General features: G+C 44.3%; 1 protein-coding gene across 2 annotated transcripts in view; it reads left to right on the top strand.

Annotated features, from left to right (window-relative positions):
• The window catches only part of LOC143986591 (cyclic nucleotide-binding domain-containing protein 2-like), a 564,608-nt gene that overhangs the window by 298,558 nt on the left and 240,502 nt on the right, over positions 1 to 25,548 (top strand). For both annotated transcript variants that reach the window (XM_077485000.1, XM_077484999.1), the window contains one exon: positions 8,508 to 8,568. In XM_077485000.1, the coding sequence (XP_077341126.1) occupies positions 8,508 to 8,568 (61 nt within the window). The remainder of the gene's footprint in view (positions 1 to 8,507; positions 8,569 to 25,548) is intronic.

Here is a 25,548-nt window from a genome sequence, read left to right as displayed (position 1 = left end):
AAGATTATTTAGGCCCAGGCAGGAAGCTGTCTTCTAGATTCTTAGACTTCTTTCATAGGCCAACAGAGCTCCCTTTAGACCCAAATGGCTGCTTTTTCTAGTTTCGAAGGCCTCTGCCTCAGGCAAAATAAGATCACTTTACGCCCAGACTAGTTGTTATCTTCTAGTTTATAAGCCCTCTGCCTAGGGCCAGCATAGATCCTTTTGGGCCCAAACTGGCAGCTATATACTAGTTTCTAAGGCCTCTATCTCATGCACGCATAGATTCCTTTGGGCCCAGACTTGAAGCTATCTTCTAGTTTCTGAGGCCTCTGACTCAGGTCAGCATAGATCTCTTTGAGCCAAGACTGGCAGCTATTTTCCAGCTTCTAAGGCTTCTGCCTTAGGCCAGCATATATCCCTTTAGACCCAGACTGGCTGCTATCTTCTTCTATTTTCTAAGGCCTCTGCCTTAGGCCAGCTTCTATGCCTTTAGACCCAGATGGGCAGCAATTTTCTAGTTTCTTTAGCATTTCCCAGCTTTGGATTCCTTAGCCTAAATTTAAGGCCCTTAATGGAGCAAGACCCTTCTTCTTTAGACCAAGATTTAGTGGCCTACGAGAACAAACCCATTATTACTCTGACTTCCTCCCCCAGGCAAAATTCTGGAAGGCAAAGACTAAACACCTAAACAGACATCCCCACAAGGCAGCAGCCTGGGAGGCAAGAACCTTTCTAGAAGGTCACTTCAAAAAAGGTATCCTCTTCATCAGCCTGCATCACTGGAATATACCCCCTCAGAGATTGACTAAGGCAGGATAAATATTCATAATCCACTGTAACTTCTAACTATTGGAGAACAATCAAAAGCAGCCAGTCGAAGCAACAAGATAAACATATTGCATTAGACTCAAGGCACCATAGCCCTTGCCCATACAGAAAAACAAAAATTTTTTGTACATGCCACTTTATTGAAAAACATAGATTAAGAAATTAACGTTTATATGAATTGTTTAAATGTCATCAGTTACTGTAAATACCCATAACTAGATAACTGTTTAAATAATTCTAGTACCTCTGATCACTGCCTCATTTAAAACCTGGGCAAAATGAACATACTGTATGCATGTTTTCAGAAGTACAGATTATACAGTGATCATTCTTAAAATATCTTGTATTGTAGACAGGTCAATATGTGGGGTAGAGATTGCTAACTTCAGCACTTTTCACACTCTTCTTCATCAGGAAGATAGAGGTATTTAAGATGTCACATAAAAATACTGTACCTATTATTGTTTACCACAACTGATGAAATTCTAATAATTCATATGAACTTTTTCATGTTCTAACATGTTTTTACAATAACTGCCATCATTTTAAACATACAAAATTACAGTGTAAGTAAAGTCAACACCTAACTAACTCTAAACCTCTCAGCCACATTCTAAGCCTAATCTATCTAGCCATGTAAAGCAAAAATCACTATACATACCTATTTTGAAGCCATTTCAGTCCAGTCTCCAGCAGCTACTATGTGCAGCCAACAACGGCTGTGATATGCCCTGGGAAATGATGTCACCCATAGAGTTACTATGGGCCATCAGTTGTCGGCTGTCTCTCCTGCACACTCCCACACACTGAAGCTGCTGCTGACAGCTGATGCTGGAACCGGACCAGAGCGGCTGCAGAACAGGTAAGTATAGCGATTTCTGCTTTACAGGGCTAGATTGATTAGGCTTAGAATGTGTCTGAGAGTAGGTTTAGTGTTAGTTAGGTTTTGACTTTCAATTATTTTCCAATTCTTAATCAATGATAAAGTCCCATATACATGTTTGTTGATTTTCTAGCCAACAAAAGAAATCAATGTGCTGACCTTAGGAGAAAACCTACAGAAAACATAAACAAAGCTCAGGCTGACTACAGCCTAGCTACAGACATTAAATTTAGCTAGGCCCACTCCAACTAAAGTGTTACTAATCAAAATAAACGGCAGTGCTATTCAATATTGCATGTGTAACCAAGCACAAATTTGTAAATATGCAATCAATAAACATATGTCTGAGCAAATACTGCATATATAAATATAATGTAAAAAAAAATACAAATCGTGAACATATGACTGTGTAAATAAATCATGCATATAAATGTCATAAATTACCAATAATAAATGAGTCCACATTTGAAACATCAAACATAAAATTGTGAGTGTAAACATTTCTTTTAGCCCTTGATGGTGTAGAGCAGAAATCAGTCCAAAAGGGTGAGTAGAATTAATCTCTGAGGGCTGAAAACAGTTCAAGGTAAATTGGAGATGTATTCGGTAGACATGTGCGATTAGTTTAGTACGAATTGAAAATTCGTCCATTCGTATAAAAATCCGAAATACAAATTTTTATGCATACGAATTCTGTACGAAATACGAAATTTCGTTTACGAATTTTGGATCCAAATTCATAACGAAAATTCTAAATTGAAAAGTTAACAAACCTAAAAGTTAAAACCCCAGGAAGTCAGCACAGGGATGGTGGGAACCCCTCATAATAGGAACAACGGGTGTACACTCAGACCCGGGAACTCAGCACAGGGATGGTGGAAACCCTATGGGAATTGTCTATGCTTACAAATTTTATACGAAATACGAAGATTCGTTAACGAATTTCGGAATTTCAGATCCAAATTAGCAGAAACCTGACTGGTGTTTTGTTCACCAATCAGAGGAAGTCAGCACAGCACAGGGATGGTGGGAACCCCTCATAATGGGCACAGCAGGTGTACACTCAGACCTGGGAACTCAGCACAGGGATGGTGGGAACCCCTCATAATGGGCACAGCGGGTGTACAGACCAGGGAACTCAGCACAGGGATGATGGGAACCCTATGGGAATTTTTATGCTTACTAATTTTATACAAAATAGGAAATTTCGTTAACGAATTTCAGAATTTCAGATCCAAATTCCGTTACAACAGAAACGTGACTGGTGTTTTGTTCACCAATCAGAGGAAGTCAGAAAAGCACAGGGATGGTGGGAACCCCTCATAATGATAAATTCATCATAACGAACATTTGTTATTTTTACGAAAAGTTAACGAACCTAAAGTTTAAAAACCCAAGAAGTCAGCACAGCACAGGGATGGTGGGAGCCCCTCATAATGATAAATTCATCATAACGAACTTTCGTTATTTTAAGAAAAGTTTATGAATCTAACGAAAATTCGTATTTCCTACGAATCCGAATTTCATTTCGGACACAAATTACGAAATACAAATTCATTTTCGCACGAAACAAAACAAATTTATTGATGGCGCACATGTCTAGACTATTCGGCATCTAGGTAGACCACCAGCCAATATAATTCACTGTACACTGTGCATTCACCACCAAGCAGAGAGAATAAATACTCTTACCGGAGTAAGTGGATCCCATGCCAAGAGCAAAGAGTCAAACAAGCATGAGAACTAAGAACGTAGTCACTCGTAGGGGACAGCGTAGAGCAGGAGTCTCATACTGGCAGCCCTCCAGCTGTTGTGAAACTTCAAGTCCCATCGTCCCTCTGCCTATGGGAGTGATGCTTGTAACTGTCAGGCTTGCAATGCCTCATGGGAATTGTAGTTCTGTAACAGCTGGAGGGACACCAGTTTGAGACCCCTGGTGTAGAGGATCGACTTCAACACCATCTCATCAACAGGTAAAGTCTTGAACTCCAGCGTTCATAAAAGAAAGAAGCCGCCACACTTTGCAAAGCCATAAACTGAGGGTTTATTATAAAAGGTAGAACACTTACATCAATGATGATAACTTCAGGCACAGAGAAAATGTAATCACAATTAAATCCAGGAAGTGCAATAACATGGGGCTAGCTCACTACGAGCTGACGCATTTCATCCCCAAGGACACCATCTGGGGTATTTTTAAAGTGTTACTAAACCCACAACAGTAAAATGTGTCTGTATATGCAGAATAACATGCTTGTTATACTCACTGTGGAACTTAAGGGGTTAATCCTCTGCATTGTGTAAAAAGGCTCTTTAATCTTATATGCACACATCCTCCCCCTCCTGCTGTGTCTCTCTTGGCAAGGCCAGATAATACACGGTCAGAGTGGTCCCCCTGCTCAGTTTGATCTCTATTGCTGGAGAGAACATTTCCTGTCTTGAGCTGAGCTTTTCAGGTCACATGGTATTGATATCACACATGTGGGCATTTATACAGATCCTAAATCACAGCCCAGTCCCTTCCTCCTCCTCCATGCCCAGTAACTAAAAAAGAACACAATGGGTGGGATTTTACATCTTAATTCATGGAAGATCCGCCTCCCATAACAGCACATGGACACAGACTAGTGGAAATGTCCTCCTACCTGAACTCTCAGCACTGGACAGACAATGCAGTTTATCACGTGACCGTGGTATACAGATCAGCCAAAAAGGTATATAGTGGCAGTTATTTAAGGGGGGGTATAAGATTAACTGTTTTCATATTACTTGGTTTAGTAACACTTAAACGTTTGCACCCAAATGGGATAACATATACAATTTTCCCATTCACATTAATTATGACGAGACTTGAACACTGTCAATTCCTGTGCTTTCCTATTTCAAACTGACCACACCAGGGTATGGAAGCACATCCATCTTAGCGTGGTCAGTTTTCTTCTTTGCATTGTATTTGAGAGCACAGCCTGCCTGTACTCCAGTGGTGAAACTTATGCTGACACAACCTCTGCAGAGCTAATCACTGAGGAAATCAGTTTACTGCTGTTTCTCTGCCTCCTGCTGACACTCTCCATCCTGCAGTCTCCTCCCCCAGCTCTCTAAACTCTTTATGCAGCTGAAAACAAAGGCTATGTGATCACTTGAAAAAAGGAAAAAAGAAAGATATTTATAAATATTAGACATGTGCAGAATGGAAACATTTGTTTCGTTTCATTTCGGATAGATTTTTTATTGTACATGTGACAGACCTAACCAGGACAGGGGCTTTTGCAGAAGACTAGGAGCAGGCCTCTTACCCACTGACTATAGGCTCTTGCTTTTAAGGGAACACTACTTTTTGTGACGTGTATGCCTGGGGAATCCTTGGAGTAATGTTACATTGGATTCAAGTCCATGTGTCCCATAATTTCCAACATTGTAAAAAAATGTATAGGGACACTTCTTTTGTCTTATTATAATTATGGGGCGGGGCATTCGTTTTAAGGCGGGTGTAGAGGAAAGATTAAAATCCATTGCACTTAGTGTGCCACGGCAAAAATGGGTGTGATTTAAACCTAATAGTGGGTGTGGCTTGAAGGGGCATGGCTCAAATGGGGTGTAGTCCAAGTGTAAGATGAACGAGGGATGGAGAAAGAAAGAAATAGGGAGGGAAGGAGAGAGAAGGAAGGAAAGGAGGGGGGGGTGGAGGGACAGCAGGCCCAGATCCTACACCACAATAGAAATATGTGTATTCCAGAAAGTTTAACAATCAGCAGATAAAGATACTCCAAACACCTGGTGTTAGCGCTTCAATCATCCTGGCACCATGGTTGTTATGGTGTCGGGATGATTGAAGCACATTTTTTCTATTATTACATTGTAATATAAAATGAAATAATTAAACTCACCATAATACAGAATCAGTGGGAGCCCCGAGTATGTGACATGTCACATCGCCTGCCACCAGATGCCATCAGGTGTCCCCAGCAGAGTCTCTCCTTACATCAGGTGCCCCCAGCAGAGTCCGTCCTTACATCAGGCCTCCCCAATAGAGTCCGTCCTTACATCAGGCCTCCCCAGCAGAGTCTCTCCTTACATCAGGCCTCCCCAGCAGAGTCCCTCCTTACATCAGGCCTCCCCAGCAGAGTCCCCCCTTACATCAAGTGTCCCCAGCAGAGTCCCTCCTTAGATCAGGTGTCCCCAGCGGAGTCTCTCCTTACATCAGGTGTCCCAAACAGAGTCCCTCCTTACATCAGGTATCCCAACGGAGTCACTCCTTACATCAGCTGTCCCCATGTCCCCAGCGAAGTCCCTCCTTACATCAAGTGTCCCCAGCAGGGTCCCCCTTACATCAGGTGTTCCCAGCAGAGTCCCTCCTTAGATTAGGTGTCCCCAGTGGAGTGCCTCCTTACATCAGGTGCCCCCAGCAGAGTCTCTCCTTAGATCAGGTGTCCCCAGTGGAGTGCCTCCTTAGATCAGGTTTGCCTAGTGCAGTACGATCCCTTGGCTCTGCCATGTTTCCCCCAGAAAACCTGTTTACCCTGACACTTGGCTGAGATTGGAACTCCACCCCTCCAGCCTACTGCAGCCCAGCTCCTCCTCATCTCTGCCCCTCAGCCCTCTGCACTGCAGCTCCTCCCACTCTCCCTTGAAATGTTATTCAGCCATCTACCGCCCCCGTGCATGCCCCCGGTTTTCATGGGGGGAAACTGTCTCAGTACAACACCATGAAAACAGTAGACATGTGCGATTCGTTTCTTATGAATTTTTGTAAATTCATACATTCGGGAGGATCTGAAATACAAATTTCTATGCTTCCGAATTTTGTATGAAATACGAAATTTCGTTTACGGATCCAACTTCCGTTACAACGGAAATGTGACTGGTGTTTTGTTAACCAATCAGAGGTTTCCTTCTGCTGGTGAGTGAGGGTTGGACAAATTACCTTTTTTAATATGGGAGTGGGAGACTGGTACTGGTAGTCGATGGGAGATTCAGAATCGGACAAAATAAGACTGTTCGTTATTTACGATTATTCGTTATGATGAAGTTAAAAAAAACAGGAAGTCAGCACAGCACAGGGATGGTGCGAGCCCCTCATAATGATAAATTCATCATAACGAATATTCGTAATTGTTACAAAAAGTTAACAAACCTAACCAAAATTCGTATTTCGTACGGCGTTTCGTGGCGGCGGCCATATTACATAGTTACATAGTTAGTAAGGTTGAATAAAGACACCAGTCCATCCTGAGTGAGTGTCTACAATTGTCCCTATCCCTGTACATATTTTTGGAGCCAGAAGCAGCTTTGGTGCCAAAAACAGTCCTGATTTCCCGGAACAAAAGCAAAGTCCGGGATTTTAATCTGGACAGCCTTCGATCGGGACGAGGGTCCCAAAATCGTCATTGTCCTTGGAAAATAGGGACTGTTGGCAAGTAGTATGGTGTCCCCAAGACACACATTATCTGGGGCTCTAGGCCAGGTTCCGTGTTTAGAGCCTAGCTGCCCTGTTACCAATAATGACTGCTTCACACTGTGAGACTCATAGCAGATGTTAAAGTGATTGTAAACCCTCTTTTTAAATTTTTTTTAAGAATAACAAACATATCATACTTACGTCCACTGGGCAGCACAGAGTGGCCCCAAACCTCCTCTTCTGGAGTGCCCTGGCGGCTCTTGCGGCCCCCCCCTGCATCAGATAACCCGCTAGGAGAAGCGCTGCCCTGGGAGGTTTACCTTGCGGGTGCACTCCCGAGTCAAGCATTTGCATCCATAGAATGTCTAATGAATAAATAAATAATTGATTTATATATACACACACACACACACACACACACACACACACACACGTATATATAAGGGCTGGCTATACACAAGTAGATTTTCAAATAAACATTCATACAAAACTTCCCAATACATTTGACTACTTAAAGAATGTTGATCAGAAGCCCTTAAAAATACTGTTTGCTTTCAACATTTGATTTTGGAGTGAATATTATTTTTCAAACAAAAACCTCATACACTGTTAGAATTTTGTCCATTCAAGAAACATTTTTCCATTCTCCTCTTTTGAATTTTCTCATAACTGTGGTTAAAGCGGTTCTTCACCCTAAAGGGGAAGTTCGGCTATTCTGATCCCTCCCCCCCTCCGGTGCCACAATCGGCACCTTTCAGGGGGGAGGGGGGTGCAGTTACCTGGATAATCCAGGTAACTGCACACACTTCCGGCCAGACCGCCGCAGACCCCCACAGACGCCCCGCCCCCCCCCCCCCGTTGTGTTCTGGGAAACACACAGTTCCCAGAGACACAGCGGGGGACCATAAGAGACGCGCAGCGCGACTCGCGCATGCGCAGTAGGGAACCGGGCAGTGAAGCCGTCATGCTTCACTTCCAACTGACAGAGGATGGTGGCGGGGGCAGCAGCGAGACGAGCGATCGCTCGTCATCTGCCGCCGACATCGCTGGCACCTGGGACAGGTAAGTGTGATTTTATTAAAAGTCAGCAGCTGCAATATTAGTAGCTGCTGGCTTTTAATATTTTTTTTTTAGGTGCAGCTCCTCTTTAAAAACAACCATCGATTTGACCCCACTAATCCATAGAAAACCAAACAAATGTTCTTCAAACAAAAAAAAATTAACAAAATTCTACTGCTGTACGGCCAGCTTTCTTATAATAGGTCATTAAAAATCATATAGGCCTGCACATTGAAATGGAAAGGTGAGTGTTAGTGGTGTTTTACAAAATGTCATGTGCCTTAATTGCATACATTACATCCAATTGTTAATTGAAAGCTGATTTTTCCTTTGAAATGACATGTATTTTCTTTTAAGGGATCAGTGCGCGTATTGAAAGCTGTGCCAATGCAGAAAACACCGCCTTTTCTAAGTGCCAGTAAGTATAAACAATTGGGCCAGCATTCCTAATGGAAACACTAGGATGACATTATAATTCTATCACAGCGTGAATCATCATCATACAGAGACGGTTAGATTGAAACCTCATTACATTTTAAATGATTTTCTTGCGGTTTATTAGCAGGATGCATCTTACTTTGAGTGCCGGGATGTGTTTTTCTCCTATATTCTAATTGATTTAAACAGACACATTAAGAAAATCAATAAATATTAGAGGACAGACAGAAAAGAAAGATATTGTATAGGTGAGCAGATTTTTGCCAGTTTGTTTTTCAAAATTGAAGAGCTACTCCAGGTGTACAATTTTAATTAAAGTGAACCGGTCAGCAATTTTGGTCAGACCCCAGGCAATTACTCAGTTGAAATAAATATATGGGAACTGTTTTTAATTTCCAAGAGAACCTGTTATTCTGTCCTCCTAGTCCTGAGATTTACACAGCCCTGCCACATAAAACAATGGTGGCCTGACTTTTCTCTGCTGCAGTTAAGCAGCACAACTAGGTCTTCTCCCCACCCATGGCCTGTGGCTAGATCCTGAAGGAGCATCAGTAGACTGATGAGCTACTCCTCTGCTCTCTCCTCCTTCTCAGCACATGCTCATGTAGCAGAGCCTGATCAGCATTTAGTGCTGCCCCTCCCCTTGCCATGCTGTACTTGGATTTACAAGAAGCTGAATTCAAGCTGATACAAGACATATGCAGGTAATAGTAGTTGCAATTAAAATGAATGGCTTAAGGTTCATCAGAAAAGACAAGAGGGCACACTTTACCTTTGGAGAAAAAGAGATTTAACCTCCACATACTGGAAGGTTTCTTCAGTGTAAGAGCTGTGGAAGTGTGGAATAGACTCCCTCAAGAAGAGGTTGGGCCAGCTCAGTAGATTGTTTTAAAATATAGCTTGATGCATTTTTAAATGCATAAAATATAACTGGATACTAACCAGGGGCGTTGCTAGGTCTACAAAAGATTTGGGGTTAGAGCCCATAGCTGCGTAGTAAAAAAGTCATATGCTGGGGCGGGCATACCCATGTATATACAGTAATATGTATGTGTTTGTGTGTGTGTGTATATATCCCCAGAGAGCCCCCCACTTACAACAGGGTCTCCAGAGAGACCCCCCTTACATCTGGGTCCCCAGAGAGCCCCTCCTTACTCCAGGGTCCCTAGAGAGCCTCCCCCTTAAATCAGGGTCCCCAGAGAGCCCCCCTTTACATCAGGGTCCCCAGAGAGCCCCCACTTGTATCAGGGTCCCAGAGAACCTCCCCTCCCCTTGGGGACCCCTGCAGAGACTCTGGGCTATGGGCCCCAGATTCGGGGCTATAGCCCCAAAAGCCACCCCCTAGCGACGCCACTGAAACTAACATTTATAAGTATTAACTCCGGGGATAGTTGATCCAGGGAATACCCTTTTGGGGGAATCAGGAAGGAGTATTTTTTTTCCTGCACTGGAGCAAATTGGATAATGTTTTTTAGTTTCCTTGCCTTCCTCTGGATCAGCTGTGGGTATTGGTTTGTGTACAGAGATGGTCTGAACACCCCTTGGTTCAGTTTGCACCAGAACTCCTGAACATAGCAAAAGTTCAATCCTGAACTTCGAACCCCATTGAAGTCTATATACTGTAAAAAATATTGTACTGGGCCTACCCAGAAAAAAAATTGAGGCAACTATTTGCATCAGCTTTTTAAGTACTGTCAACTAAACTTATTTTTGTCTGACTCATTCGACTTTTCATGTTTTCAACTTTATACTGTTTTACATTAGGAATACATACCTTAACTTTTGTGGAACTATAGGTTTAAGTAAAGTCAACTACATTTTCCAGTTTATAGACCACTGGAAAAAAAGTAAAGCCAATTTTTCCAGTTTATAGACTATAGGTTCAAGTAAAGCCAACTAAATTTTTCCAGTTTCTAGAAAAGTTTAAGTTAGGTACACATACATTAACTTATTTATTTCAAGTACTCATATAGCACTATCAATTTACAGAGCGCTTTACATATACATTGTTCATTCACATCAGTCCCAGCCCTCGAGGAGCTTTCAGTCTAAGATCCCTAAACTCACATTCATACATACACATACTAGGGCCAATTTGCACAGGAGCCAATTACCCTACTGTCTTTGCTTACACCACTGTGCTGCTCTATTACTTAGTCACTTAGTTACTTAGTTTTAAGTGATATTACCTTGCAAATTTTTTTAAAGTTGATAAAACTTATTTTCCAAATGTATTTGATATATGTTTGAAGGTTTTTATATAAAAATAATACAATAATATGTATTTTTTTTTAAAGGAATAGTATCATGAAACAGGCTTTCAAAACAAAAATTACATTTATCATGTTACAAATGTAATATTAAATAAAGCAGCATCAAATGTAAATGTAAACATTAAAAAAAAAAAAAAGCCTCTTACTCAGCTAACAAATCTAAAATACACACATGTATATATTCAGTCTATCTGTAAAAAACATAGAATACAGAATGCATTGACTTTTTTTTAAGCCTTTTAGGAAAGCAATTTGCACTTTTCCTACTTTAGCCCTGGAAAGATTTCCCACCTTAACGACCAGGCCATTTTTGATATGGCACTGCATCACTTTAACCACTTCAGTTCCGGACCAATAAACACCTTAAGGACCAGAGGTCTTTTTGCAATTTCGCACTGCGCTGCTTTAACTGGTAATTGCGCGGTCATGCAATATTGCACCCAAACGAAATTTGCGTCCTTTTCTTCCCACAAATAGAGCTTTCTTTTGATGGTATTTGATTGCCTCTGCGATTTTTTTTTTTTGCGATATAAATGAAAAAAGAGCGAAAATTTTGAAAAAAAAAGATATTTTCTTCTTTTTGTTATAAGAAAAATCGAATAAACTAAATTTTAGTCATACATTGAGGGCAAAATTTATTCAGCCACATGTCTTTAGTAAAAAAAATGTCAATAAGCGTATATTTTTTGGTTTGCGCAAAAGTTATAGCGTCTACAAACTAGAGTACATTTTCTGGAATTTACACAGCTTTTAATTTATGACTGCCGATCTCATTTCTTGAGGTGCTAAAATGGCAGGGCAGTACAAATCCCCCCCAAATGACCCCATTTTGGAAAGTAGACACCCCAAGGAAATTGCTGATGGGTATGTTGAGCCCATTGAATATTTATTTTTTTTGTCCTAAGGGATTGAATAATGACAAAAAAAAAAAAAAAAATTTTTTTTACAAAAAGTTGTCACTAAATGATATATTGCTCACACATGCCATGGTTATATGTGAAATGACACCCCAAAATACATTCTGCTGCTTCTCCCGAGTACGGGGATACCACATGTGTGGGACTTTTTGGGAGTCTAGTCGCGCACGGCACCCCGAAAACCAATCACCACCTTCAGGATTTCTAAGGGTGCAAATTTTTGATTTAACTCCTCACTACCTATCACAGTTTCGAAGGCCATAAAATGCCAAAATAGCACAAAACCCCCCCAAATGACCCCATTTTGGAAAGTAGACACCCCAAGCTATTTACTGAGAGGCATGTTGAGTCCATGGAATATTTTATATTTTGCCAAAAGTTGCGGGAATATTACAAACTTTTTTTTTTTTGCACAAAGTTGTCACTAAATGATATATTGCTCACACATGCTATGGGCAGAAGTCAAATTACACCCCAAAATAAATTCTGCTGCTTCTCCCGAGTACGGGGATACCACATGTGGGGGACTTTTTGGGAGCCTAGTTAACTAGCTACCTAGCGACACTAGCGACACTGATGCAGCGTTCAGAAAAATTATCGCTTAGTGACACTGGCAAAAGGGGGTGAAAGGGTTAACTAGCGGAAATCAGGGGGTTAAAACCATTATTGGGTAGTATATCGGGGTACCTAGCGCTATAAAAACCTGGCGGTGAACCTAAAAAAATAACTAGCTACCTAGCGACTGTAGCGACACTAATGCAGCGATCAGAAAAACGATCGCTTAGTGACACTGGCAAAAGGGGGTGAAAGGGTTAACTAGCGGCAATCAGGGGGTTAAAAACATTATTGGGTAGTATATCGGGGTACCTAGCGATATAAAAACCTGGCGGTGAACCTAAAAAAATAACTAGCTACCTAGCGACACATGCAGCGATCAGAAAAATGATCGCTTAGTGACACTGGCAAAAGGGGGTGAAAGGGTTAACTAGCGGCAATCAGGGGGTTAAAAACATTATTGGGTAGTATATCGGGGTACCTAGCGCTATAAAAACCTGGCGGTGAACCTAAAAAAATAACTAGCTACCTAGCGACTGTAGCGACACTAATGCAGCGATCAGAAAAACGATCGCTTAGTGACACTGGCAAAAGGGGGTGAAAGGGTTAACTAGCGGCAATCAGGGGGTTAAAAACATTATTGGGTAGTATATCGGGGTACCTAGCGATATAAAAACCTGGCGGTGAACCTAAAAAAATAACTAGCTACCTAGCGACACTAGCGACACATGCAGCGATCAGAAAAATGATCGCTTAGTGACACTGGCAAAAGGGGGTGAAAGGGTTAACTCTAGGGGCAATCAGGGGGTTAAATCTTTATTGGGGGGTGATAGGGGGCTACCCTGGACCTAACACTAACTGTCCTGACAGTTTTTACTGTCACAACTGACACTGAATGCATTGATCAGTAAAGAAATGATCAATGCAATCAGTGACACTGTGACTGGGGGGGGGAGGGGGGGCGGGGGGGGGATCGGGGGGCGATCGGGGGGGGGATCGGGGGGGGTTTGTGTGCCTGTGTGTACCTACATGTCAGTGTAGTGTTCGTGCAGACTTACTTTTACTCTTCTCCTCGTAGTCCGGTCAAAAAGACCGCCCCGAGGAGAATGACATCACTTCCTCCTTCCTGTGTAAACAATACACAGGGGAGGAAGCTTCTCATTGGCCAGGAGCGATCCAGAGGGGGTGGCCGAAAACGAACGGCCATCCCCTCATCACGGAGCGCTCCTGCACCGAATCGGACCGCCGTAACCAGCGGGAGGGGGTCCGATGGGACCCCCCACCCGCTGGAAGGCAATCACGTAGATGTACGTGATTCTGCCTGCCTGTGCCATTGTGCTGACGTACAATGGCAATACGGCGGTCCTGAAGTGGTTAACTGACAATTGCGCGGTCCTGTGGCGCTGTACCCAAAGAAAAATGGTTACCTTTTTTCCCACAAATAGAGCTTTCTTTTGGTGTTATTATTTTTTGCGCTATAAACAAAAAAACATAGACAATTTTTAAAAAATAAATGTTTTTTTACTTTCTGCTATAATACATACCCAAAATATTTAAATAAAAACAAATGTATTCAAATGTATTCATCAATTTAGGCAGATATTCTTCTACATAGGCATATATATTGATTGATTTGCGCAAAAGTTATCTCCTCTACAAACGATGGGATAGATTTGGGGACTTTTATTTATTTATTTATTATTGTTTTTACTGGTAATGGCGGCGATCTGCTATTTTTAGCGGGACTGCGACATTGCGGCAGACAAATCTGACCCTAAATGACACTTTTTTGGGACCAGTGACATTACTACATTGATCAGTGCTATAAAAATGCACTGACCAATGTATAAATCACACTGGCAGAGAAGAGGTTAACATTAGGGGATGGGCTACCAGGGACATGACAGAGAAAGTTGCTCCCGATCACTGGGAAGAGTAGATCTCTGACATGTCATCTGTCAAAATGGGGAATCGCCTTGTTTACACTGGCAGATCCCTGTTCTGCCTCTGTACACCACAATCACGAGTGCCAGTGGACATTGAGTCCGCTAGACCCACGGGCATGCTCCAGTGGCACGTGGCAGGTGGGCACACGCCCGCTATCTCTTGTGCAAAGACCAACATACACCTACAGTGGTTTGCGCAGGAGATCTGACCTGCCGCAGTATAATGGCGGTGGCTGGTCAGCAAGTGGTTAAAGTGTGTACTTTTGAAGATAGATTCCCCACATCTAGCTCTAAAAAGATCTTCTGAAAAACTTCAAAGGTATATTTTAGGTTTTCTCGGTAGCTGAGGCTAAAAGCATAAATGAGTCCCATAAACATTCTTTCTGATACAAAATGAGATAGTTATATGAAAAAAAATACACTATACCAATGTGTTTGTTTTTCCTGCCAATACAGCATAAATATGGAATATTTGATTTTGAAATGTACTAACATAGTACAAAATGGGAGGTGCTTTAGGTTACACAATCTAACGTTGAATGTCCAATATCTCAAAAAACAAACAAAGTTTGTTTTTGTGGTACAAATCAGCACAGATGCAGCACTAACATGAAATAAAATGAAATAACATGTGGTGCAACTATATTGCGCAATATCTCTGAAACCAAACCAGCACATATGTTCGTTTTTGCAGCACAAATGGGCACAGATGTAGTGCAAACGAATGCTATCTTTGTTTTTTAATTTGAATAACATTGTGTGAAAAGTGGACGGAGCTTGATGTTACATAATCTGAATTTGAATTCCAATATCTCATAAAACTGAACCAGCTGAAACATTCATTTTTGTGGCACAAAATAGTTTTTAACCACTTTCAGACCGGACCATTTTGCTGGCTTAAGACCAGACCACTTTTTGCGATTCGGCACTGCATCGCTTTAACTGACAATTGAGCTGTCGTGCCATGTGGCTCCCAAACAAACTTGACGTCCTTTTTTTATATTGAGCTTTCTTTTGGTGGTATTTGATCACCCCTGCGGTTTTTATTTTTTGCACTATAAGCAAAAAAAGAGTGACAATTTTGAAAAAAACGCATTATTTTTTACTTTTTGCTATAATAAATATCCCCCAAAAATATATAAAAAAATGTTTTTTTCCTCAGTTTAGGCCGATACGTATTCTTCTACATATTTTTGGTAAAAAAAAATTGCAATAAGCGATTATTGATTGGTTTGCGCAAAATTTATAGTGTTTACAAAATAGGGGATAGTTTTATGGCATTTTTTTAAAATATTTTTTTTTTACTAGTAATGGCGGCAATCAGCGGTTTTTATTGTGACTGCGACATTATGGCGGACACATCGGACAATTTTGACACATTTTTAGGACCATTGTCATTTATACAGCAATCAGTGCTATACAAATGCACTGATTCCTTTGTAAATGACACTGACAGTGAAGGAGTTAACCAGGGGGTGGCAGTGTAGGGGTTAAGTGTGTCCTAGGGGCGTGTTACTAACTGTGGGGGGCTGGGCTGTGTTTTAGTGAACACTGATTTCTGCTCCAATCACAGGGAGCAGAGATCAGTGTCACTTGTTGCTAGCAGAACGGGGAGATGCTCTTTACATCGGCATCTTCCTGTTCAGCCTCCCCGTGAGACGATCGCGGGTATCCCCACAGCGATCGAGTCCGTGGGACCCGCGACCAGACTCATGGGGGTCCCGACCGGCATGCGCACGTGCCGCCAGCGACACATGCTTGATGGCAGAGCGCCAATTTCAACTGGACTTACCAGTACGCCAGTTTGCCTGCCCGTGACATTCTGCCGACGTACATCGTCGTGTGCCGGTTGGGAACTGGTTAAGATTAACAGCCGGCGGTCCCTCACCCTGCATCTTGGCTTTGTAGTGACTTAGAAAAATTCTTGTCACTGGCGCTCTTTTGTCCTGATGGGCCTCAAACGTTTGGGAACTGCCTTGTGCAGGCTTTCAAAGTTCCAAAAGATGTCAAACTCTTTAAAATATACAGAATTAAAACTCGTTGCACGTTTGGCAAACATATGCGTCCCACAATTTCAGTCAAATGAAAAGATAATTTTTTTTAAGTATATGTAACTCATTTTAGAATATGGAAATTCACATACCTTAAAGCGGGAGTCCACCGGGACTCCGCGTTTTTTTTTTTTTTTTTTAAAAGCCAGCAGCTACAAATACTGCAGCTGCTGACTTTTAAATAGTGACACTTACCTGTCCAGCGCGCCCGCGATGTCGGCACCCGAAGCCGATCGCTCGCTCGGCTGCCGGGTCCCGCCGCCATCTTGGGTATGGGAATCAGGAAATGGAGCCTTTCGGCTTCATTTCCCGGTTCCCTACTGCGCATGCGCGAGCCGCGCGGCGCAATCCGGACGGTCCCCGCTGCCTCTGGGAGCTGTGTGTTTCCCAGCAGGCAGCGGGGCACTTGCTGAAGGGGGCGGGCGCTTGCGGAACGGGGGCGTAACCTACGCTCGTTCCGCAGAGAGCTAGCCCGGAAGTGGGTGCAGTTACCTGGATTATCCAGGTAACTGCACCCCCCTCCCCCCTGAAAGGTGCCGATTGTGGCGCCGGAGGGGGGGGGGATTCCGATGAGCAGAGGTCCATTTTAGGGTGGACCTCCGCTTTAAAAGTTTTGTCTAGATTACTCTAGATTATTTTTGTAAATGTAAAAAGTGTGTTTAACTGATGAAAATTAAGTAAGGTACTTAAAATATCAAAGTAATTATCATTTATTTTTAAGTTGAAAACTATAAAAGTTTTATGTTTCAATTACAAGCCAGCAGAATCATTTTTTATTAGTGTAGGACTCAAAAGCCCCCATTTTGAAGACTTATATTTTTATTATACAGGATTTATATAGCACCAACAGTTTGTGCAGAGCTTTACAATGTAGAGGGGGGGGGGGGGGGGTGGTACAATTACAATACAGAAGGGACAAGAGGGCCCTGCTCGTGGAGCTTACAATCTAAAGACAAGTTATTGGCCATAAAAAAGGTATGAGGGCCTGGGTACTGCCCTAAAGGACATGTATTATTGAAAAACAAACTTTTAAAAAAGATAATTTTTACAGGAGAAGTGATTATAATTATGTTTAAAGTGAAACAATAAAAAAGAAAAAGATAATGCCTGGGGGGTCCCCTTAGGCCCCTTTCACACTGAGGCCACTTTGCAGGCGATACAGCGCTAAAAATAGTGCCTGAAAAGCGCCATGAAACAGCCGCTGCTGTGTCTCCAGCATGAAAGCCTGAGGTCTTTCACACTGGAGCGGTGCGCTTGCATGACGTTAAAAAAACTCCTGCAGGCAGCATCTTGGAGAGGTGAAGGAGCAGTGTATACGCCGCTCCATCACCGCTCCTGCCCATTGAAATCAATGGGGTAGCGCGGCTACACCGCCTGCAAAGTGATGCTTTGCAGGCAGTTTTAACCTTTTTTGGCTGCTAGCGGGGGTTAAAACCATCCCGTTAGCGACCGAACAGTGCCGCTAAAACAACGGTAAAGCAGCGCTAAAAATAGTGCCATTTTACCGCCGATGCCGCTCCTGCCCCAGTGTGAAAGGGGCCTTAGTCTGCTTGTGTGTACCATGTATAGAACCCGATGTAACAAAACTGACAAAAAAAATGACATTTAAATTTTCCGGCAATACAATACCATTGTATTGCCGGAAATAGAAAAATCTGAAACAAAACGGCGTGGTGAATACATGAAAAATGGACTGAAATGCATCCCTCTGGTTGGCCAGATGTAAGCGGACTTGAGTCCACCTATATCCGCCCACGTCCAGGTTGATTCAGGCTTGCTAAACGGAACAAAAAAGTTTGCCCCCATGTTTGTTTTTACTGACCTGTCCAGATGTGGGCAGGTATAGGTAGAATTAAGTCCCCCCACATTCCATGGATTACATGGGTCAATCTTTTGATATGACATCTGTCTCTGTTCTGACCTGACTCAGCAAGGGACCAGTCTGGGAACTATTGCTGTGCTGAGATGGAACAGATGGTGCACGTGTGAAAGGGGTCTTAGAGTAGGCATTACAAGATACCCGCTAATCCTGTTGTCAGCCAGAAAAAAGCATCCCCCGTGTTATCTTCTGAACATGTTTTACTTTGTTACTAAGGGCTTGATCCACCTTGACTTTGAGACTGAACCAAACCTTTGGAGCAAACATCTATTCTCCCTCTGTCCAATGAATACATCCTTCTTGGCCAATGAGGTGATCTAATTGGACACAGTGAGTGCATATGGACAGGGCTTGAAGCCAATGAATCATTTTTTGTCACATAGTGGAGGATGTCAAGTCCTTAACAACAAATTGAAGCCAAGATCCTTCACAAAAACATGTCGTGGTCACAGGTTGGTATTAGGGCTGGTGTTAGCAGTCAATACGTTTGATGAGTGTTGACTGCAGAGCTAAGATTAGACTATAGAAGGAGCACAAGCACTAGCCTGATGCTAGAAGGTTAGGTTTATGACCTGTGGGTGCCATAATCAGGGTTTCTTTGAGCGTCACAGTTAGGATTACTAGGGGTTGAAGGGGTTTGTGCTTGAATTATGGCACCAAATTTCCATGAAGTTCTGATTTTGAGACGATTGCTTACTATTATGCTGCTTACACACAATCGGAATTTTGGGCGGAAAAAGCTCTGATGGTTCTCCTGACGGAATTCCGACGGGATTATGCTCAAGCTGTCTTGCATACATACGGTCAAACCAAACTCTGACCGCCAAGAACACGGTGACATACAACATGTACGACAGGACTAAAAAAAGGAAGTTCAATACCCAGTAGCCAATAGCTTCCATCTCGTAGTTGAATCTGAGCATGCGTGAGTTTTTGCACGTCGGAATTGCATACACACAATCGGAATTTCTGTCGGAAAAATTGAGAACATGCTCTCAAATTTTTGCTTATGGGAATTCGGCCAGCTAAATTCCGATGGAGCATACACACTGTCGCATTTTCTGATGAAAAGCTCTCATCAGTCTTTTGCTGGCTTCTCAGATAAACCAACAATCAAAAAAGTGCTTCTCAGATAAACCAACAATCTGTGACTAGTTCTCCCTTCACCAGGTGAAATGGCTGCTCATCTCCTTTTTTAGACCCTGAAAGGGTCAAACTCACTCACAACTAATGATAATTCCCAGGGATTATCATTAGTTGTGAGTGAGTTTGACCCTTTCAGGGTCTAAAAAAGGAGATGAGCACCCATTTCACTAGTCACAGATTGTTGATTTATCTGAGAAGCACTTTTTTCTCATAGTGGAATTTGAAGCACACTCTATATAAGAAGATTTTGTGTTCCAATTAACTTTCATATACATTTGATATTGGACTTTTCATTTTTTTTCAGCACATGCGTTTATTTGCACATTAATATTGGATTTATTTATAGTTTTTACTTGAGAAGCACTTTTTTTTTCTCACAGTGTAATTTAAAACACATTCTATATAAGATGATTTTTTTGTTTTAATGAACTTTTTAATACATTTACTATTGGATTGCATATTTATGCAGCACATACGTTTATTGCTTATTATTGATTTATGTATTATTTGTGAGATTGCAGCAGCGCTATCACATTTTTAAGATATTACTATTAAAGTGCCTGCAGCAGATTCAACACAGAATAAATACTTTCTTCCATGGTGTTCCACTGTAAACCGCAACCTCAGATACTGCATCGCTCTAATGCCGCGTACACACGACCGGACCTTTTGACAGCAAAGGTCAGACGGAACGAGTCCATCGGACAATTCGATCGTGTGTAGGCTCCATCGGACCTTTGCTTGCCAAAAATCCGGCAGACTTTAGAAATGGAACATGTTTTAAATCCGTTCGTCTGTATGCTAATCCGACGGACAAAAACCGATGGTAGGGCAGCTATTGGCTGCGAACTTCCTTATTCTAGTCCGGTCATACGTCATCACGTTCGAATCCGTCGGACTTTGGTGTGATTGTGTGTGTCCAAGTCCGTTCATTCAGAAAGTCAGCCGGAACTCCGCTGAAAGTCCGTCGGGAAGACTGTCGGACCTAGTCCGTAGAAAAGTCCGGTCGCGTGTACACGGCATTATGGTATTGTGGAGAATTTTTTTTTATCCTTTTTTTACATCTCAATGCTGCTGATCTGAGCCAACCCATTTCAGCCATTTCCTGTCTACATGCACTTGCTCCACCATCGGCTGCTCATCATTAGACTGGTTTTCTGATAGTGACAACAGTGGATCATGCCTGAGCAATGTTTGTTAGCAAGGCTGCTTGTGTTTTCAGACAATAGGCACATGTAAGTGGGTGACAACTCAAGCACAACTAGGAGACAGTTGTCACTCCATACCCGTAAGTGCATAAGCAAAGTCTTGGCAGGATCACCAGGTTTTCTTTCAAATTAAACTGCAGATTAAGGCCTCATGCACACGAGACGCAGATGAAACCTCTGTTAAAAAAAAGCTGAAACGCGCGTTTAGAAACGCGCGTTTTGCCGCATTTGCATGTCGCGTTTAGACGCGTTTAGACGCGTTTGCGTTTAGACGCGTTTATAAAGATAACATCATGTAGACCCTCCCCAAGCTCTCAAAGCATTTTTTTTAACTATTTCTGCTATTTTGATCAGAGTGAGCAGCAGCAGCATAGAGAGCAGTTGTACACTTGCATTTGCCGTGTCACTTGCCACGGCACCTGCCACAAGTTGTGGATTGTCCACTTGCCACGTCACTTGCCACAAGTTGGGGATTGTCCACTTGCCACATCACCTGCCACGTCACCTGCCACAAATTGTGGATTGTCCACTTGCCACGTCACTTGCCACATCACCTGCCACGTCACTTGCCACGAGATGTGGATTGTCCACTTTCCACGTCATCTGCCATGCCACCTGCCACAAGCTGTGGATTGTCCACTTGCCACGTCACCAGCCACATCACCTGCCACAAGTTGTGGATTGTCTACTTGCCGCGTCACTTGCCACATCACCTGCCACGTCACTTGCCACGTCACCTGCCACAAGTTGTGGATTGTTCACTTGCCACGTCACCTGCCACAAGTTGTGGATTGTCCACTTGCCACGTCACTTGCCACAAGCTGTGGATTGTCCACTTGCCACATCACTTGCCACGTCACCTGCCACATCACTTGCCACGTCACCTGCCACAAGTTTTGGATTGTCCACTTGCCACGTCACTTGCCACGTCAGCTGCCACGTCACTTGCCACGAGATGTGGATTGTCCACTTTCCACGTCATCTGCCATGCCACCTGCCACAAGCTGTGGATTGTCCACTTGACACGTCACCAGCCACATCACCTGCCACAAGTTGTGGATTGTCCACTTGCCACGTGACTTGCCACATCACCTGCCACGTCACTTGCCACGTCACCTGCCACAAGTTGTGGATTGTTCACTTGCCACGTCACCTGCCACGCCACCTGCCACAAGTTGTGGATTGTCCACTTGCCACGTCACTTGCCACATGCTGTGGATTGTCCACTTGCCACATCACTTGCCACGTCACCTGCCACGTCACTTGCCACGTCACCTGCCACAAGTTTTGGATTGTCCACTTGCCACGTCAGCTGCCACGTCACTTGCCACATCACCTGCCACGTCACCTGCCACAAGTTGTGGATTGTCCACTTGCCACGTCACTTGCCACATCACCTGCCACGTCACTTGCCACGAGATGTGGATTGTCCACTTGCCATGTCACTTGCCACGTCACCTGCCACGTCACTTGCCACGTCAGCTGCCACGTCACTTGCCACAAGATGTGGATTGTCCACTTGTCACATCACCTGCCACATCACTTGCCACATCACCTGCCACAAGTTGTGGATTGTCCACTTGCCACATCACCTGCCACGTCACCTGCCACAAATTGTGGATTGTCCACTTGCCACGTCACTTGCCACATCACCTGCCACGAGATGTGGATTGTCCACTTTCCACGTCATCTGCCGTGCCACCTGCCACAAGCTGTGGATTGTCCACTTGCCACGTCACCAGCCACATCACCTGCCACAAGTTGTGGATTGTCTACTTGCCGCGTCACTTGCCACATCACCTGCCACGTCACTTGCCACGTCACCTGCCACAAGTTGTGGATTGTTCACTTGCCACGTCACCTGCCACGTCACCTGCCACAAGTTGTGGATTGTCTACTTGCCGCGTCACTTGCCACATCACCTGCCACGTCACTTGCCACGTCACCTGCCACAAGTTGTGGATTGTTCACTTGCCACGTCACCTGCCACGTCACCTGCCACAAGTTGTGGATTGTCCACTTGCCACGTCACTTGCCACAAGCTGTGGATTGTCCACTTGCCACATCACTTGCCACATCACCTGCCACGTCACTTGCCACGTCACCTGCCACGTCACCTGCCACAAGTTTTGGATTGTCCACTTGCCACGTCACTTGCCACGAGATGTGGATTGTCCACTTTCCACGCCATCTGCCATGCCACCTGCCACAAGCTGTGGATTGTCCACTTGACACGTCACCAGCCACATCACCTGCCACAAGTTGTGGATTGTCCACTTGCCACGTGACTTGCCACATCACCTGCCACGTCACTTGCCACATCACCTGCCACAAGTTGTGGATTGTCTACTTGCCGCGTCACTTGCCACTTCACCTGCCACGTCACCTGCCACGTCACCTGCCACAAGTTGTGGATTGTCCACTTGCCACGTCACTTGCCACAAGCTGTGGATTGTCCACTTGCCACATCACTTGCCACGTCACCTGCCACGTCACTTGCCACGTCACCTGCCACAAGTTTTGGATTGTCCACTTGCCACGTCAGCTGCCACGTCACTTGCCACATCACCTGCCACGTCACCTGCCACAAGTTGTGGATTGTCCACTTGCCACGTCACTTGCCACATCACCTGCCACGTCACTTGCCACGAGATGTGGATTGTCCACTTGCCATGTCACTTGCCACGTCACCTGCCACGTCACTTGCCACGTCAGCTGCCACGTCACTTGCCACAAGATGTGGATTGTCCACTTGTCACATCACCTGCCACATCACTTGCCACATCACCTGCCACAAGTTGTGGATTGTCCACTTGCCACGTCACTTGCCACATCACCTGCCACGTCACTTGCCACAAGATGTGGATTGTCCACTTTCCACGTCACCTGCCATGCCATCTGCCACAAGTTGTGGATTGTCCACTTACCACGTCACCAGCCACATCACCTGCCACAAGTTGTGGATTGTCCACTTGCCACACCACTTTCCACGTCACCTGCCACGTCACCTGCCACAAGATGTGGATTGTCCACTTGCCACGTCACCAGCCACATCACCTGCCACAAGTTGTGGATTGTCCACTTGCCACGTCCCTTGCCACGTCCCCTGCCACGTCACCTGCCACAAGTGGATTGTCCACTTGCCACATCACTTGCCACATCACCTGCCACAAGTTGTGGATTGTCCACTTGCCACGTCACCTGACACAAGTTGTGGATTGTCCACTCGCCACGTCACTTGCCACATCCCCTGCCACAAGTGGATTGTCCACTTGCCACATCACTTGCCCCATCACCTGCCACAAGTTGTGGATTGTCCACTTGCCACGTCACCTGACACAAGTTGTGGATTGTCCACTCGCCACGTCACTTGCCACATCACCTTCCACAAGTGGATTGTCCACTTGCCACGTCACTTGCCACGTCCCCTGCCACAAGTGGATTGTCCACTTGCCACGTCACTTGCCACGTCACCTGCCACAAGTTATGGATTGTCCACTTGCCACGTCACATGCCAGTCACCTGCCACAAGTTGTTGATTTTCCACTTGCCACGTCACCTGCCAAGTCACTTGCCGCGTCACCTGCCAGGTCACTTGCCACGTCACCTGCCACAAGTTGTCTATTGTCCACTTGCCACGTCACATGCCAGTCACCTGCCACAAGTTGTTGATTTTCCACTTGCCACGTCACCTGCCAAGTCACTTGCCGCGTCACCTGCCAGGTCACTTGCCACGTCACCTGCCACAAGTTGTCTATTGTCCACTTTCCACGTCACTTGCCACTTCACCTGCCACGTCACTTGCCACAAGTTGTGGATTGTCCACTTGCCACATCACTTGCCACCTGCCATGTCACTTGCCACAAGTTGTGGATTGTCCACTTGCCACGTCACTTGCCACAAGTTGTGGATTGTCCACTTGCAATTGCAATTGTTTAAAATATTTTTCTAATGGTTTTTCATCATTTGCAATCATTTTTGAGATTTTTAATGTAAAAAAAAAGGTCACCTTTAAAAACGCATATAAACGCAAACGCGGCTAAACGCGGTAGCGGCGTTTTGCCGCGTTTTACCGCGTTTTGCCGCGTTTTGCGTCTGAAACGCAGAAATTTTTGTTTCTGAACGCATTTTTTTGCTTCTGGAAAAACGAGATTAAACGCAACTGCATATAAACAGAAAAAAACGAGACTGTGTGCATGGACACATAGGATAACATTGAATGAGTTCAGGTGCAGTTGAAAAAACTGTCCAACTGCATCTGAACGCGCGTTTAACTGCGTCTCGTGTGCATGAGGCTTAAAGCATACTTCTGAAAATCCTTGCACTGTAAGGGCCAACTGCTCATTTAGGCTGGGTTCACACCGCTGCGGGTGAGAGATCCGGATGTGATTCGCACCGCACTGCAGTGCAAATCACATCCGATCTGTCTGTGCGATGCGAGTTCAGCCATACAGATAGTATGGCTGAATTCGCATCGCACCCGCCGCAAACTCGCACAGGACCCTTTTTTTGGTCCGCAGCAGAATCGGATCGCATGGGTGTTCACACCATGCGATCCGATTCCTGTCTGAGTTTGCAGATCGCACTGCGATATGCGGACTGGTCTGGGGGTGTCATTAAGATTTAATTGACACTCCCAGCAGTCCGCATAGGGCAGTGTGAACTACCGGCGGGAGGCATGCGATGCGGGAAAACGCTGCGGATTCGCGGCGTTCCCGCATCGCTATGGTGTGAACCTAGCCTTAGTCTAAGGGAGAAGAAAAACACTTTTACCTACCTTATTCTCCGCTCCCTGGCAGACGACACTTAGGACTGAACTGTTCCTTGGTATCCCCATGTTCATTGCAGAGCTATGGACCTTAGTTTGGTCTTGATAATGTCAGGACCTTAGACTGCTGGAGCATGGGTGAGAAGACACAGCGGAGATCAGTCTAGCAACCAGGGGAAGCCAGGCAGGGCTGGAGAAAATTCATACCAGCCCCATA

The sequence above is a fragment of the Lithobates pipiens genome, unplaced genomic scaffold (assembly GCF_037356315.1).
Source record: "Lithobates pipiens isolate NorthernLeopardFrog02 unplaced genomic scaffold, aLitPip1_a1.2 Scaffold_17, whole genome shotgun sequence".
In the NCBI taxonomy this organism is placed as follows: domain Eukaryota; kingdom Metazoa; phylum Chordata; class Amphibia; order Anura; family Ranidae; genus Lithobates; species Lithobates pipiens.
This window is presented reverse-complemented; position numbering and strand designations above follow the sequence as displayed.